At 58.7% G+C, this 15,002-nt stretch overlaps 6 protein-coding genes across 6 annotated transcripts; 3 read left to right on the forward strand and 3 right to left on the reverse strand.

Annotated features, from left to right (window-relative positions):
* Nucleotides 1-126: 126 nt before the first annotated feature.
* Nucleotides 127-2,689, reverse strand: ACA1_009890 (glucose repression mediator protein; the record flags this gene model as incomplete). Its single annotated transcript, XM_004333032.1, has 9 exons — nucleotides 127-244; nucleotides 339-623; nucleotides 711-804; nucleotides 910-1,063; nucleotides 1,209-1,301; nucleotides 1,407-1,586; nucleotides 1,696-1,845; nucleotides 2,120-2,256; nucleotides 2,623-2,689. Coding segments are annotated over 9 exons (1,278 nt in total), but the record flags the coding sequence as incomplete, so codon positions are not given.
* Nucleotides 2,690-3,475: 786 nt separating this feature from the next.
* On the reverse strand, nucleotides 3,476-4,753 carry ACA1_009900 (uncharacterized protein; the record flags this gene model as incomplete). The annotated part of the gene is made up of 3 exons (XM_004333033.1): nucleotides 3,476-3,849; nucleotides 3,936-4,040; nucleotides 4,168-4,753. The coding sequence occupies 3 exons, from the start codon at nucleotides 4,751-4,753 to the stop codon at nucleotides 3,476-3,478; spliced, it is 1,065 nt and encodes a 354-aa protein (XP_004333081.1).
* A 551-nt stretch (nucleotides 4,754-5,304) lies between these two features.
* On the forward strand, nucleotides 5,305-8,024 carry ACA1_009910 (glutamate-tRNA ligase; the record flags this gene model as incomplete). The annotated part of the gene is made up of 11 exons (XM_004333034.1): nucleotides 5,305-5,704; nucleotides 5,797-5,882; nucleotides 5,986-6,058; nucleotides 6,160-6,257; nucleotides 6,336-6,413; nucleotides 6,483-6,575; nucleotides 6,720-6,869; nucleotides 6,956-7,060; nucleotides 7,187-7,282; nucleotides 7,568-7,688; nucleotides 7,768-8,024. The coding sequence occupies 11 exons, from the start codon at nucleotides 5,305-5,307 to the stop codon at nucleotides 8,022-8,024; spliced, it is 1,557 nt and encodes a 518-aa protein (XP_004333082.1).
* Nucleotides 8,025-8,069: 45 nt separating this feature from the next.
* ACA1_009920 (Ophosphoseryl-tRNA(Sec) selenium transferase) lies at nucleotides 8,070-10,506 on the reverse strand (the record flags this gene model as incomplete). The annotated part of the gene is made up of 11 exons (XM_004333035.1): nucleotides 8,070-8,349; nucleotides 8,509-8,596; nucleotides 8,666-8,759; nucleotides 8,892-9,043; nucleotides 9,134-9,203; nucleotides 9,343-9,437; nucleotides 9,563-9,703; nucleotides 9,859-9,937; nucleotides 10,016-10,167; nucleotides 10,219-10,395; nucleotides 10,476-10,506. 11 exons carry the CDS (start codon nucleotides 10,504-10,506, stop codon nucleotides 8,070-8,072), a joined length of 1,359 nt encoding a protein of 452 aa, XP_004333083.1.
* A 546-nt stretch (nucleotides 10,507-11,052) lies between these two features.
* On the forward strand, nucleotides 11,053-13,652 carry ACA1_009930 (acylCoA dehydrogenase, putative; the record flags this gene model as incomplete). The annotated part of the gene is made up of 11 exons (XM_004333036.1): nucleotides 11,053-11,298; nucleotides 11,384-11,461; nucleotides 11,572-11,657; nucleotides 11,800-11,911; nucleotides 12,059-12,139; nucleotides 12,228-12,428; nucleotides 12,511-12,586; nucleotides 12,689-12,811; nucleotides 12,897-13,249; nucleotides 13,347-13,460; nucleotides 13,548-13,652. The coding sequence occupies 11 exons, from the start codon at nucleotides 11,053-11,055 to the stop codon at nucleotides 13,650-13,652; spliced, it is 1,575 nt and encodes a 524-aa protein (XP_004333084.1).
* A 102-nt stretch (nucleotides 13,653-13,754) lies between these two features.
* On the forward strand, nucleotides 13,755-14,769 carry ACA1_009940 (acylCoA oxidase; the record flags this gene model as incomplete). The annotated part of the gene is made up of 4 exons (XM_004333037.1): nucleotides 13,755-13,806; nucleotides 13,972-14,184; nucleotides 14,311-14,468; nucleotides 14,608-14,769. The coding sequence occupies 4 exons, from the start codon at nucleotides 13,755-13,757 to the stop codon at nucleotides 14,767-14,769; spliced, it is 585 nt and encodes a 194-aa protein (XP_004333085.1).
* Nucleotides 14,770-15,002: the final 233 nt, after the last annotated feature.

Here is a 15,002-nt window from a genome sequence, read left to right on the forward strand (position 1 = left end):
GGCGGCGGCGATCTCCTCTCGCGTGTCGTTCATCATGCGCTCGCGCTCGCGGGCGATGGCCGCACCGGGATCCCGCTCGATCGTCATGGCGTCCTTGTCGCCCTTCTCGCCCGCGGCGTCCTCGGCCGAGACCAGGTGACTGAACGAGGGCACCGACGGCTCCTTCATGCCGTCCATCTTGTTGGCGATCGGGGCCGGCATGCCGCCCGCCTCCTTGAGCGTGGGCGGCGAGCTCTTGCCCTTCCTGCACACGCGTGTGCGCACACGGCGATCAGCACCCAACAGTAACAGACGCGACGGCACTCACACAGGGGGGAGGGGAGGGGGCAAACACGTACGGGATGTCTCCGTTGCCGGACAGCTGGGCTCGCAGGGTGTTGAGCCGCTGCTGGATGTGCTTGTTGGCCGGGTCGAGCTCGGCCGCTCGCTGGTAGGCGTCCAGCGAGTCGCTGATCTGGTTACACGACTCGTAGAGCGTGCCCAGGTCGTACCAGACCTCGGACAGGTAGGGGTTGAGCCGGATCGCGCGCGAGTAGGCGTCGAGCGCGTCGCGGTACTGGTTGATCTGGTAGTAGAGCACGCCGATCGAACACCAGAACGTCGGGTTGCGGTTGTCGCGGTTGCTGTGTGTGTGTGTGTGGGTGCAGTCACAGCATATAATTAGAGTTTTGTTTGAGGGGTCAGACTATGTGGGGAGGGGGACTGCGTACACAGCCTGCTGGTAGGCGTCGTAGGCTTTGCGGTACTTCTGCTGCGCCATGTAGCACCTTCCCAAAAGGTACCACGTCTGGCCATCGCTCGGATCTGAGAGAAGAGAACAGAGGAAATGGGGGGAGGCGAAGTCGGTGAGCCTCACTCGTGCCAGGCCCAGAGCACGCGTGGCCGCCAAGGGCTGCTCTCTCTACGTACCGGCTTCGATGGAGCGCATGAGATAGGAGATGGCAACGTCCTGGTTGCCGAACTGCGGGTTGTGGTGGTACAGCCAGCCAACCTGCTGCAGCACCTTGGCGTGATTCGGGTTATCCTTGAGCACACGCTCGTAGGCCTCCTTCGCTGAGTGGAACTGTTTTTGGTTCCAAAAAATGGAAAATTCCATGAAGAATTAGAGAAAGCGATCACATTTCTATGACTATATATAAATGAAGTGACAGCGGCGTCGGTGCCACGCGCGCACACACACGACCAGGGAACAAAGAGCGGCGGCGTACGTCTTTTTTGAGTTCGTGCACATGGCCGATTTGGAAGTGGATGTCCCCTTGGACGAGCGGACGCGGCGGATTGCTCAAGATGTACCGGAAACACTGCACGGCAGAAGAGAGGGACTGAGGTCAGCTGCTGGCGCTATTAAGAAACGGTGGTGCAGGCACAGTCGCAGGGCGCAGGGCGAAGGGGTGGCGAGCGCGTACCTTGAGGCTTTGTTCGAACTTTTGCTGCTGCTTGTAGATGATGCCGAGTCGGAAGTAGATTTCGTTGGCCTTCTCGAACTTGGCGTCCATCTTGAGCACCGCGGTGAAGGCCTCCTCGGCGTGATCGAACGACCCGTAGCGATCGTACAGGATTCCAATGCCGTACCACAAATTGGGATCCTGCTTGCGAAGCATGGGCCATGGTCAGCCTGGACCACCTCATACCTCGTGTGGCGACGGTGGAGATGGTGATGGTGATCGCGATGGTGTGTTGTAAGAGAAAAGTCACCTTGGGGTTGGGCAGGTGGTAGAGCGCTTGCTGGTAGGCTGTGTAGGCCTTCTGCAGGTCGTCCATCATGAGATAGCAGTGCCCCAGCGCTCCCCACACCTCTCCGTTGTTCGTTTCTATGTTCAGCACCCGCTGGAAGTACTCCACGGCCTGTAATCACCACCATCATCATCAACGCACACCCACAGCCACACGCAATGATCAGCGTCACCAAGCAGACCAAGCCACACCGTCCGTCTTGCGCCATCACCACACAGCACACAAAATTGGGCCAACGATTGAGAGATTTGGGTTTGGTGGCCACATGGAAGCGGAAGACCGGTCTATGACCTAATTTGCAGCAGACCAAGGTCCATAATAGGAAGAAGAGAACGTTGCCTGGGACTGGAGGAGGGAGGGCGAGGGCGGCAGGATGTAAGGGTACCTTGGGGTACTGCTCTCTGGTGCGGCAAATGGAGGCGATCTGCATGAGGGCCTTCACGCTGTAGGGGTTGTGCCGTAGCGTGTTCTCATAGCAGTACAGGGCCTTGTCCATGTCGTTCATCAGCTCGCCCAGCTGACCTGTTGTGTGGGTGGCCACGCACGGGGTGAGCTTCGGAGTAACGGTCATGGTCGGCACAGGAAGGAATCTCCATTAAAAGCGTTTGGAGGCCATCGGCCTGGTAAAGGAAATCGTGATAACCTGCAAAAAAAGGAGCGCAAGGCCTCCTAAATCGAGGAAGGAACGAACGAGCAACGTTCCTTCCTCGTGCAGTGGAACGTTGGAGCGTTGCAGCGGAGAACAACGCGGCAGCCCAGATTGAGCAAGATTTTGAGGGGGGGGGCGAATCGCGAAGTTGAAGTTGCGCAGGCGTGCCATTTTGAACAATGAATTGGATACGTGATGCGTGCGGGAGATGGAGCAATTGCAGCGTGCGGCGTGCGTACCCATTCGCAGCCAACAGTTTTCGTTCGCACCACTGAGCTTGGCGCCCAGGGTCGAAGTGTTGGCCATGAAGGTCGACGCGGCGGCGGCAGCTGGCGGCTCCGTGGTGGGCAATCGATGTGCAGACCAGGGCTTACTTGTGCTGAGTCGTATCCCGAGATGTCAACTCCCGGGTCAATTATGGAGATTTGTTTCCTCGAGGTCGCCCCACGTGGCCCTGTAGACGATGAATTGTCAATCGACTGCGCCTGCGTGCGGAGAGGGACGAGGAAGTGGCCTGCACTCGATGCGAAGCTGAATCAATTACCAGTGACGTGTAGATGTCGACGTAGAGATGTCCCAGCAAGGGATTTTCTGCTGATCTAATCTATCTCTCTACTTCGTCTTTCGTGTCCTCGCCTGCCAAATCTCTGATCCTCGCTGCTCGATTCTCGTGCTTCACTCGGCACGGGAAGCTGCCCTCGGATGAGCTCTCTCTACACGGCAAGCAGGGGTTGTGCGGGTGACGCGTGTTCAGCTGACGGAGGGAAAACGAAAAGACTCGCTCGCGTCGGACCCACCGCCTTTTTCCGTCTTTCAAACCACCTGGCCCTGAATTACGCAGATCTGCCTAGTGACGGCGGTGACACGACACATGTTCACCGAAATTGAAGACCAACACGTGCGCGTCTCGTATTACTCCCCGATCGTCCGGTTGGTCTGGAAATCGAGAACTGCTCCAGGCATTAACCGTCGACATAGTTGCCACGTCATCATGATTACTTTTGGCATTTTGCGTAGTTGGTGCTGATTGTTCCACCTGAATTTCATTCACTTCATTTCGCTTTTTTGAGTGGCTGACGTCATGCAGCTACCTTAAAAGGCCAGTGGCGAGCCGAAGGGCAGAGGTCGGAGCGCGTTGGGGGGTGAAGTGGTGCTGTCGCCCTGTCCGCTGGCCTCTTCTTCATCTTCTTCTTCCTCTACGATGACCATCTCCTCTTCGATCTCCTCTTCCTCCTCCTCGGCGTCCTCCTCTTCGAGCAGGGCTTGTCGTCTCCTCCGCGCTTCCTCCTCCTCATCGCGCTTCTTCGCTGTTCGCCGCGACGACGTGGATGATGCCGACGTCTGCTTCTTCTTCGTTCCCTCCTCGCTCTTGGTCGTCCGTCGCCTCGTCTTGACGGGAGTGTCGGGCGGACCGGGGATGGACTCCAAGTCCTTCCACTCGCTCAGCCCGAACCCTCGCTTGCCCACTGCAACCAATGGCCAGCCACACGAAATGATGGTGATGAGATGATATGATGACGATGATGAAGATGAGGAGAGGGGTGAGGTGTACCTTTGCACCCTTGACAAAATTGGGAGATGGGCTTCTTGAGGTCCACGTAGATGCCAGCGGCCACGGTGGCTTCTGGCGTCTTTCCCTTCGACGACGCAAACAGATCTGTTTGCAGATGGTGGCCACCACGAAGGCGGTGAAAGAGAGAGAAAGAGAAAGTGGGTGAGCGTGAGCGAGCGCACGTGCGTTGCTGTTGTCAGTGAACGCGAGGGCACCAAGAGCGAGCGTGTACCTTCGGCGACCCCAATGGCCACGATCTCCTTCGCGGTCATGAAGCGATGCTCGCGCTTGAGGATGAAGTAGGCACCCTGCATGAAGGTGAAGCCGCCCTCCGGCTTCTCGTCCAGCGCCAGGGACGCGCTCCCGTCCTCCTTCTTCGGCTTGCTCTTGCCGCTGCTCTTCTTGTCCTTCTTCTTTTTCTTCTTCTTCTGCTCGTCCGCGCCTCCTTCATCGCCCTTCTTCGATTTCTTTTCCGTTCGCTTCTTCTCGCTGTCGCTGCTGCCACCTTCGCTCCTCTTTCGCTTACCTTCGCCCTTCGTAGGCGTCGCCGTGGCGTCTTGGGCCGCGGTGGCGGTGGCGGTGGTCGTCGTCTCCCGCCCGTCGTCGCCACCGAAGCGTCGCTCAAAGAGATGGAGCTTGTCCCTCGCTTGCTCGAAGGCGTCCTTGAAACTGTCGTGGCCATCCTTACCGACGGGCTTCGGCACAAAGGCGAAGGGAGACGAAGATGAAGAAGACGGGTGAACCAGCGGCGTTGATGATGTGGCCTGGTTGCTCGAGTACACGGCAGGTCGAGACGATGAATTGGCCGATGAGGTCATCAGCGAGCCCGCGATCTGCAGATAGGACAGCTGCGGCCCTACGCCATTCGAGCTCTTGGACGGCGCGGCGACATTGTTGAGGATCGAGTTCGAGGCGAGTTGAGGATGAAGCTGGTGTAGAGGCGGCGACACGAGATGCCCGAATTGAGATGAAGATGAGGACGCAGAAGTTGAGTTAAGAGCGATCGTCGGAGTAGCAGGCGCCACTACTGCGCCCATCTCCTCCACTTCCACACTCTCCCAACCATCGTCGACCACCGCGGCCGTAGATGCCTTCTGTTGTGCCCCTGCGTCCTCGATTGAGCTCGCAGGCATTGAATGGTTGGCCGATGGCGGCGTGTTGATGATTCCTTCGTTGAGCATCGATGCCATTACTGCAAGTGGATCATGCGACAGAACCAGGGTCGGAGATGATAAAATCAAGCGAATGTTTTTTCGCCCATCTTGCAATCTTGTTCGGTGCCTGCTTTCTCTTTCCTCCCCCCTTTTTTCCGGCTTTCGTTTTTCTTTGTTTTTCTGATTGTTGGCATTAAAAAATGTTTAGATTTTAGATGAAGTCCTCAACGCTGGTTCTGCGCAGCCGGTTCGTGCCGGCTGGAGCGAGGCTGGGTGGGGTGTTGGGCCGGTTGCCCACCACCACGGCCGGTCGATTTCCCTACACGCCTTCATCCACCGGAAGATTGCATTCTACGTGCTCCGCCGAATCGTCGTCACCCGCGTCGGGATTGATCGATCCAGGGAGGAGGGTGCGGGTGCGCTACGCCCCCAGCCCCACGGGCCAGATGCATCTCGGCGGCCTGCGCACGGCCCTCTACAACTTCCTCTTTGCGCGGAAGCACGGCGGCGACTACGTGCTTCGGCTGGAGGACACCGACCAGTCGCGCAAGGTCGAGGGCGCGTCTGCCAACTTCGACCGCATCCTGGAGTGGGCCGGCATTCCCTACGACGAAGGTACACCTCCTGCCGGCCCCGCCATCAACCAACCACTCGAGCAGCCGGTGCTGACTCGTAACTCTTCCTTGTGCGGTTCACGTGCTGGGCAGGTCCATCGAAGGGCGGTAACTACGGGCCGTACGTGCAATCCGAGCGGCTGCCACTCTATCACAAACACGCCCACGACCTGATCGAGGTATACCTACATACATTCCATTCATTCATGGTTTCGTTGTTGCTCGGGTTGCCGTGATCTCTGCGATGGCTCACTCATCGCTGTGTTTGTCCCCTTTTCGTAGAAAGGCGAGGCCTATCGATGCTTTTGCACGGAAGAACGCCTCGACCAACTCAAGCGCAGCTCCAACATTCGAGGTGCGCCGAGCACCCCTTCCATTCTCGTGTTGCGTGTTGCGTGTCGCGTTCAGCGAACCAACGCGCCGTTGCATCATTGCGTCCAAAACACCGGCCTACAGGGATTCCGCCTCTCTATGACAGGTTCTGTCTGAACCTCACACCACAGGAGGTGCAACACAAGCTGATGAGCGGCGTCCCCCACACGGTCCGAATGAAGGTGCGCCGCCCTCACTCGCACTCTCGCCCGCCTTCTGGCCCGCTTACCACAAAGTGGCCCAATGCGGTGCTCGACCAGGTCCCGTCGGGCGTGACTTCCTTCACGGACATCGTGCGCGGAGCCGTGAGCTTCAACAACGCCTTCGTCAACGATCAGGTGTGTAGAGTCTGCTGCTTCTACTGCTGCTGGCCTCGATTCTAACGCGATCCCGGTGGTGTGCGGCAGATTTTGGTGAAGTCCGACGGCTTCCCGACTTACCACCTGGCCTCGGTTGTCGACGACCATCTCATGGAGATCAGCCATGTCATCCGCGGCGAGGTACTGTGATGGAAACAAAGAACACACACACACACACACACACACACACACACACACACACACACACACACACGACACACACACACACAACACAGTCACAGAAACCTGGCCACCGACTAACGGTGTTGGTTTATATGGCTGCAGGAATGGTTGGCATCTACGCCCAAGCACGTGATGCTCTACAACCAGTTCGGGTGGGACGTGCCCCGATTCGCGCATCTGCCGCTGCTGCTCAACCCCGACAAGTCCAAGATGTCCAAGCGACAAGGCGACGCCTCCGTGGACCACTACATCGTACGCCCCCTCCCCTCCTCTCGGGCACGCTCGAGCACCCACGCGTCTCGTGAGCTCACGCACTCGCTCCCCCCCCCAATATCAAGGAGCGCGAGTATCTGCCCGAGTCCGTGGTCAACTTTGTCGCGTTCATCGGTTGGGCACCGGAGGACACGCAGGAGATCTTCACCCTCGAGCAGCTCATAGAAAAGGTGCGGCGCCACGACACCATCGATCGGTGGGGCTTCTTCGTCGCGTGCTTGAGTTGTTTATTATTGTTTTAATTATTGTTGTTTTTATTGTGCGGCACTCACCGGGCGAGACTCTTCGCTCTCCAGTTTTCGCTGGAGCGAGTGCACAAGGGCGGGGCGATCGTCAACATCAACAAGCTCGACTGGTTCAACGGCCAGCATCTGCGCGCCAAGTGCACCGACGTACCTCCGCGCTCTCTTCTTTCTTTCTTTCTTCGTTTCCTCTATGAGGCGAGGCTCACCATCTCGCGCAGGACATCGATTGGGTCAGCGCTCGAGTGCGGCCAGTGCTGGAGCAGGCGCTGCCCTCGTCCGCCTCTTTCCCCGACGCGTACCTACACCAGGTCATCCGCCTCAACAAGGCACGTCGTCCGCCACCTCCTCCTCCCGCAGCGCACGCCATCGGCCACAAGCCAGACGCGAGCGAGAGAGAGAGCCTAACATTGCATTGCTTTGGCTCGCACACAGGACCGGGCGCAGAACTTCACCGATTTCGTGGAGCCCAGCCGATTCTTCTTCGAGGAGGCCGACCTCGCATCGCCCGAGGCCCAGAAGGCCCGCTCCACGCTCTGGAAGCCCGGCCAGTCCGGTACCCACCCGCCCACAGCCACCACAATTCGCTGCTGGCCGGCCTCGATCGAATGCCACTCATGTGGTGGAAACAACAGAGACGCTGGTGCGGGCGCTGCTCGATCGGCTGGAGAAGGCGGACGTGCCCATGGAGCACGACCCGCTGCTGGCCCTCGTGAAAGAGGTGTGCAAGGAGCACGGGGCCGGCAGCAAGGTGCTCTTCCATGCGCTGCGGTACCTGCTCACCGGAGGCAAGGAGGGCCCGGGCGTGGTCGACACCATGGCCACCCTCGGCCGTCCGCGCACCCTCCACCGGCTGCGTCAGGCCTTCAGCCCCGCCGCCCCACCATCGTGAGCCGTGCCAACTGCGGTCGTCCAATATTATCAGAAAATGACCACACTAGCTGCCTTCTTGGACGATGTGCGGTGGTGGGCAATCGCCGGCGCTGATGGTGGTGGCGTCGGCGTCGGCGGTGGCTGCCTGGGGCTTTTTCCTCTTCTGGTGGTGGAGCTCTGTGAGGGTCTTGTCGAGGCGCGTGAGAAAGAGGTCCACTTCGCCCCGGGTGAGGCCCAGCGCGCACGCGGCCGTGGCGTAGGCGGTCGGGTAGCTGTCGATGTGGGCACCATAGCCCTCGAACGTGATCCCGGCCACCACCTTCTTCTCCTTGCCCGTCACTATCCTGTGTTATTGTGCGTGTCGTGTCGTGTCGTGTCGTGTCGTGTCGTGTCGTGTCGTGTCGTGTCGTGTCGTGTCGTGCGTTGATGGTGTGGCACGCAAAGAGCTGACGTCAGCACATTGGTAGCAGCGGCTGCGAAATGATAAAGGCTTGTGGATGTACCTGGTGCCGGAACAGCAGCGGGAGAAGAGCATGGAGCCGAGCATGGTGGGTCCCTCCTTGACGTCGCCCAGCCTCTCGAGCGTCATACCTGAATGAAGTGTGATCAGATCAGACATGTTCGATTGCGAGTGACTCGCGCACTGAGCTCAGCGCGTACCAAAGGAAATGGGGTTGTTGGGGGTCGCGAGGAAGCGTTCGCCGTGCTTCTCGGCCACCTTGGCCATCTCCGCCGTAAAGTACCCGAACAGCTCCTGTCGCCCGTCAACACCCAGCAACCAGCGCCTCAGAGCAGAGCAGAGCAGAGCCGAGCAGAGCGAACTCACAAGCCGAGTGGGTGATGGGGGTGGGGAGTGGGTTGATGATGGTGGTGATGGTGTCTTTACCTTCCGTTCTCGCAGGAGTGTCTTCCACCCGGCGACGCCCAGGGAGAGCAGGGTGATGAAGAGATCAACGAGCGGCGAAGCCGACGCGCGCCCGGGGTACGCCTTGTTCAGCTCCTCGATGAACTTCTTGCTGGGACCGGCCACGATCGCGCCTGCGTCGCGGTGGAGCGCGCGCGGGGAGTCAGCAGCCAACCCCCCCCCGTCGCGCCTACTCTCCACCCCCCCCCCGATGAAGTACCCACCGCCCACCGGCACCAGGAAGTTCTTGTCGGTGCTCTGCACGAAGCAATCGACTCGCCCCAATCTGCACGCCTGCCGTGCGGAGACTGTGATCAGCAGACGAACCGTACAAAGCTCGTGCGTGCGTGTGCCCGTCGTGTGAGTCGTGTGAGTCGTGTGTCGTGTGTCGTGTGTCGTGTGTCGTGTGTCGTGTGCGTGTGGAGAGGCATACCTCGATGATCAGGTGCATGGACTTGGAGGTCTGAACCCCGTAGGCGTTGTTGATGATGTGGCCGATACCGCTTGCCTTGCACACCTGCGCGATCTCTGCGATCCTGGGGAATGACGGGTGAGCCTTGTGGTGTATGTAGTGTGTTGTGTGTGTTGTGTCGTGTCGTGTCGTGTCGTGTGGTGAGCCGCTGTGAACGCGGGCAGATACCGATCTGGCGCACGGGGCGCGAAGCAGCTCGATGTCGACAAAACGCAGAGAATGGAGTCGGCGCCCAGCTCGGCAATCTTCCGCTCCAGCGCTGGCAGATCGGTGCGCACCTCGTCTCCCTCCAACAGATTCGGAATCGCCACGGGGATGAATCCTGCCCGAACCCGGTCGTGCGCAGTGAGTCACTCGCACGCTGTGCTTAAATCGAACTGCGTGCATTGATGTGCGTGTCGTGTCGTGTCGTGTCGTGCGTGTTGTGTGTGTGTGTGTGTTGTGTGTGTGTGTGTGTGTGTGTGTGTGTGGGCATACCGGCTGTTTGGATGGACTTTAGGCACGATTTCTGGTCCATTCGGGGCCACAAGACATAGCGCGCCGTGTCTGGTCGCATCTGTCGTCAATCGAGAGAAAGGGCCCTGTCGTCAGAGTGTCGGTTTCGCACGCGCGGCGCACCCAGCGGTGCGAGTACCTGCTTCAGCGTGAGGAGGGCCAACGAAACGGCCATTCCCGTGGCGAGCGGCAAGACCAGGCAGCTCTCAGCGAACGCCTTGTTCCCTCCGCCCGCGATGCGCAGTGCGTGCAGCGCCAGTGCGTTGGTGAGCTTCACCAGGAGCGAAGAGCCTGGGGCGATCAGTGGAGAGCGAGAGAGAGAGAATTGGCAGCACCACCGACCCTGTGTTAGCTGAGGCAAGTGGTTGGTGAGCGAGGCGAAGGTGTACGTGCCGGCGGCCTTGGGCTGCACTGCCGCAATGTCGCCGCTCCGTCCGATGCCGTGGCCCAGGTTGTAGTGGCGACGAGCCACGAGCTTGCTTGCGATCCGCGCTTCACGCTCCCCGACGCCCACGTTCTCTGCGTGGAGCAGCGAAAAAGAAAAGTGTAAGCCGGGCCTGTGCACCACACCGCAGGGTCAGCCATGGAGGACCGAGTACCGATGAAGTTGTTGCTGTCCATCAGCGCCATCTCGTGGAGGAACAGCTCGATGGTCAGGTCGTCCCAACCTTCGTCCGGCAGTGCCCGCTGTCCACAGCCCACAGCCCCGTGTGAATGTGAACATAGACAATTTTAGCAAATAAAATAAAATAAATATCAAAATAATTCAGATTGTACGTGCGAGAGGAGGTTCTTGATCAGGGCCTGGCGCTGAGCGCGAGCCTGCACCGCAGCTCGAACGTAGGGCGCATCCACGAGCCCTGTGCACAACTCCAGCGTCTCGCTGTCCATGGCCAGCACTCGTTCGATGAGAAAGAAAGAAAATGAAAAAGAAATAACACTTGGTTGCCAGCGGGGCGTGACGTGGCGTCGTTGCGAGCGAAGCGCTTCGGTTCGAGTGAATTTCGCATCCAAGCCTCGGCAGCAGCAACCCAACAAGAACACCGACGTTCCCAAGCTAAGCTACTCGTCACGTTGTCCTTGTCTTTATAAATCTCTTATATCCACACCTATCGACACCACCTCGCCTTGCCCATTTGCTTCGGGTCATCAACAATCGAAAAAGCTCCACAGAAGATGCAGAACGAAAATCTGCGAGGGGCCAGGGCGGCTCAGAGGCGTGCGCATGCCATCGTTCAGCATCTTGCGCTTGGCGAGGACGAAGGGGTACTCGACGCGCACGAAGCTGCAGCCAAGCTAAAGAGAAGCCCCAATGGCGGCACGGCAGCCGTCAAGAAGGGAGCTGCTGGAGCCAAGAAGAAAGTGCCCTTCCGTGAGCGCAAGCTCGAACAGCACGACATCGACGGCCTGAGCCGCCTCCTGGTGCGCACCTCTCTTCCCCTCATCGGGGGCTTTTCGCTTGGAGTAGAACGCCGTAGTTGCTCATGACGTACGTACCTCTACTCAGTATCCCGACCATCCCGAGCTGCGAGCCAAGGTTTTGGAGCTCTTCAAGGAGCCCCTGTTCCAGCCTCGCTACGATATGGTACGCTGCTTCAATCGTTAGCTACTTCTGGAGCCCTCTACATGGCGTCGCCTGCACCCACCCTGTTCGCGTTTCGTTTCGTATCGTTTCTGACTTGCGTTCTGCCGCAGAAAATGGGAGAAGCCCGCGAGCTGACCCTGAAGCGGTTGGAACGCTTGGCCAGCCAGGAGCTCTTCACCCTACGCGAAGTGCTCAAGTAATGATGGCCTCCCTTGCTGGGCTTCCTGCTGAGCTGGTCGGCTAACCATTGAATGCCTAGTGATGCAACCATCCTGATAGTCATGCAGGAGACGACGGCGTTCATGGACATGTCGCTCGCGGTGAAGGCGGGTGTGCAGTGGGGCCTGTTCGGCGGCTCCGTGGCCTCCCTCGGCACCGAGAAGCACTTCCACATGCTCGACAAGTGCCAGACGCTCGAAGTGCGCGGATGCTTCGCCCTCACCGAGCTCGGTACGCACCAACTGAACGCGAGCGCCTGTGTGTGCGTGTGCGTCACCATTTATGAGTTCTGAGCTAACTTCAGTGGCCCGATGATCAGGCCACGGTAGTAACGCACGTGGTATCGAAACGGAGGCCATCTATGTGCCAGAGACGCAGGAGTTTGTGATCAACAGCCCCACTCCGACCTCCCAGAAGTACTGGATCGGTAACGCCGCTTGCCACGGCAACTGGGCCACCGTACGACCTCGACCCACTCCGGGCCACCTTGTCGTTCCCCACGTCCCTCTAGCCAGGCTTGGAATCTGACCAGTGCTCGCTGATGCAGGTGTTTGCCAACCTCATCCTTCCGGGCGGACGCAACGAAGGCTTTCACGCGTTCCTGGTGCCGATCAGGGACAAAGACGGCAAGCCCATGCCCGGAGTCGGCATCGCCGATTGCGGCTACAAGATGGGACTCAACGGCGTCGACAACGGTCGCCTGTGGTTCAACGGCGTCCGCGTCCCTCTCGACAATCTGCTCAATAAGGTAAGCGTCAGCTCGGCTCTGGTCTGGTAGAGACATGTCTTTCACAATCGCTCAACCTTGGGTGTTTGGGTGTCGGATGCAGTACGGTGACGTCAGCCCCGATGGTCAGTACAGCACGCATATTCCCAACAAGGGCAAGAGGTTCAACACCATGCTGGGTACGTGCCCATACCGAGATCACATCCTCGGTAGAGTGCGCCGACAACGCTTGTCGGTGCTGTTTTCCTCATCGGCGCGCGTGCGTTTCGTTTTGAATTCAGACGCGCTGGTCGGTGGTCGCATCTGCGTGGGCAGCAGTGCTCTCAATGTGAGCAAGCTGGGCCTCACGATTGCTGTGCGCTATGCCTGCACCCGGAGACAGTTCGGCCTCCCCAAGCAACCCGGTACCTCTTGCTAATAGACAAGTCACCACCACTCCGTCGACCATATGGCTGACGGCATCACCCCTTGGTGGCGTTCACTTCACAGAGTTTCTCTTGATGGATTACCTCAGTCACCAGAAGCGACTGCTGCCCCTCATCGCCACGACCTATGCCCTTCGCATTGGCATGAACCACACGAAGGACGTGTTGCGGGACATCCAGCGAGGGCTCGTCGCCGGCACGCTGAGCGAGGCCGACGAGGAGGTGAAGAAGCGCGAGCTGTTCCTGCTCGCCGGAGGCTATAAGGCCGTCAGCACCTGGCACCGTTCGGAGACGCTGCAGATTTGCCGCGAGTGCTGCGGTGGCCAGGGCTTCGCCGCCGAGAATCGCATCGGCGTGTTCAAGAGCGACGCCGAGATCGATCTCACCTACGAGGGCGACAACACTATTCTCATGCAGGTCCGTACCTGCCGCTTTGCTCTGCTCGTGTGTGTGCGCCACTTGTGGTTTTGATGGTGCGCTGTCGGCTCACTGACGACGCGCTCGGTGAGTGTAGGCAGTTGCCAAGGCGCTCCTGCAGGAGTTTTACAGTTCGCTCACCGGCAAGCAGCGGCTGACCAACATGCTGGGCTATCTCAAGGGTCAGCTGGGCATTCTCGTGCGCTCCAAGGTGCGACACACACCCCTGGTCAACCCCACAATTCCAAATTTGTCTTCGTCTCATTTCTCACAATTCTGTGTTTTCACACCTGCGCAGAACCCGATGATGAGGCGCTACGCCGCTGAGGCTCACCTGCTCCACTTTGACTTCTACAACGACGCCTTCGTGTGGAGGTACAACATGGTTGATAGAGGGGCGTGAAGCTTGTGATGATGCACTATGCTCACTCTCACGGCGCGCAGAGAATTTAAAATCCTGCGTACGGTGGTGCTAACGCTGCGAAGCAAGGTCCAAGGCCAGGGCATGAACCCGTTCGATGCCTGGAACTCCATACTCGACATGATCCTTGCCCTCGGTACCAACCACCTCTCGAGCGCGCTTCGCAAGCGCGCACGACGCGATCACACACACACACACACACACACACACACACACACACACACACACACACACACACACCATTCACACGCTTTCATTTGTAACATTACGCATGAACTGACTACGAGTGTGGATAATGCAGGCAAGGCCTACGTGGACCGCATCACGTGCGAGAAGTTTGTCGAGACGATCCGCGCGTGCAAGGAACCGGGAACGAAGGCCGTGCTCAAACAGCTGTGCCGGCTGTGGGCGCTGTCAGCCATAGAGAAGAACATGGGCTGGTATGTGGCCAACAGCTATTTTGCGCCGATCAAGGCCAGGGCCATGCAGGCCGAGATCAACAAGCTCTGCAGCGGTACGGCGAGACCTTTACGTTCATTGCAGTCTTTCTGTGCTCACGCCCAACGTTGAATGTCGCGTGTTGCCCTGTGTGTGGCGTGTGCGTGTGCGTGTGCGTGTGCGTATGCGTGTGTCTGCGCAGAGCTGCGTCCGCATGCGCTCGCGCTGGTGGAGAGCTTCGCGCTGCCGGATCACGTGGTGTGCGCGCCCATCGCCTTTGACTGGGTGGAGAAGGGCAGCCAAGGCTACGAAAACGAGAAGGAGGAGCGCGAGCGACTTCTCTCCTCGCTCTCGTCCCAGGTACCATTGCTGTCGTGTCGTTGGTCGTGTCGTTGGTCGTGTCGTTGGTCGTGTCGTTGGTCGTGTCGTGTCGTGTCGTGTCGTGTGTTGTGCTTTGGGTGATTAGTGCTGATGAGTGTTGTGTGATGTTCAACTGCAGGTTTTGGGCGACCTGGCCCACGGCGAGGGCAAAGACGAAGGCGAAGAGTACGACGTCGTGTACTATGAAGACGTCGACGTTGATGACGTGGAGGATGATCCTGAGGAGGAGGACAAGCGCGCCAAGCAGTTCGCCAAGGAAGACCCCCTCCACGACTACTGAAACACCTCTTCTTCTCCTCTTCTTCTCTTCTTCTTCGGCTTCGGCTCTCTCTGTACAAAGCACGCTTAAGAGGGCGGCGGCAGGTCCGCCGAAAAGACAGTGAAAAATAAAATAAAATGTAAATTTGTGCGAGGAAACAAAAAAACGCAACAAAACGTTCGGCGCCATTTCGCACATCTTTTTTTTGTTGAGGAAGGCAAGATTCAAGCAGACTATGAGTGCGAACGCCGCAG

This window comes from Acanthamoeba castellanii, assembly GCF_000313135.1.
Source record: "Acanthamoeba castellanii str. Neff unplaced genomic scaffold scf7180000083468, whole genome shotgun sequence".
NCBI classification, from domain to species: domain Eukaryota; phylum Discosea; order Longamoebia; family Acanthamoebidae; genus Acanthamoeba; species Acanthamoeba castellanii.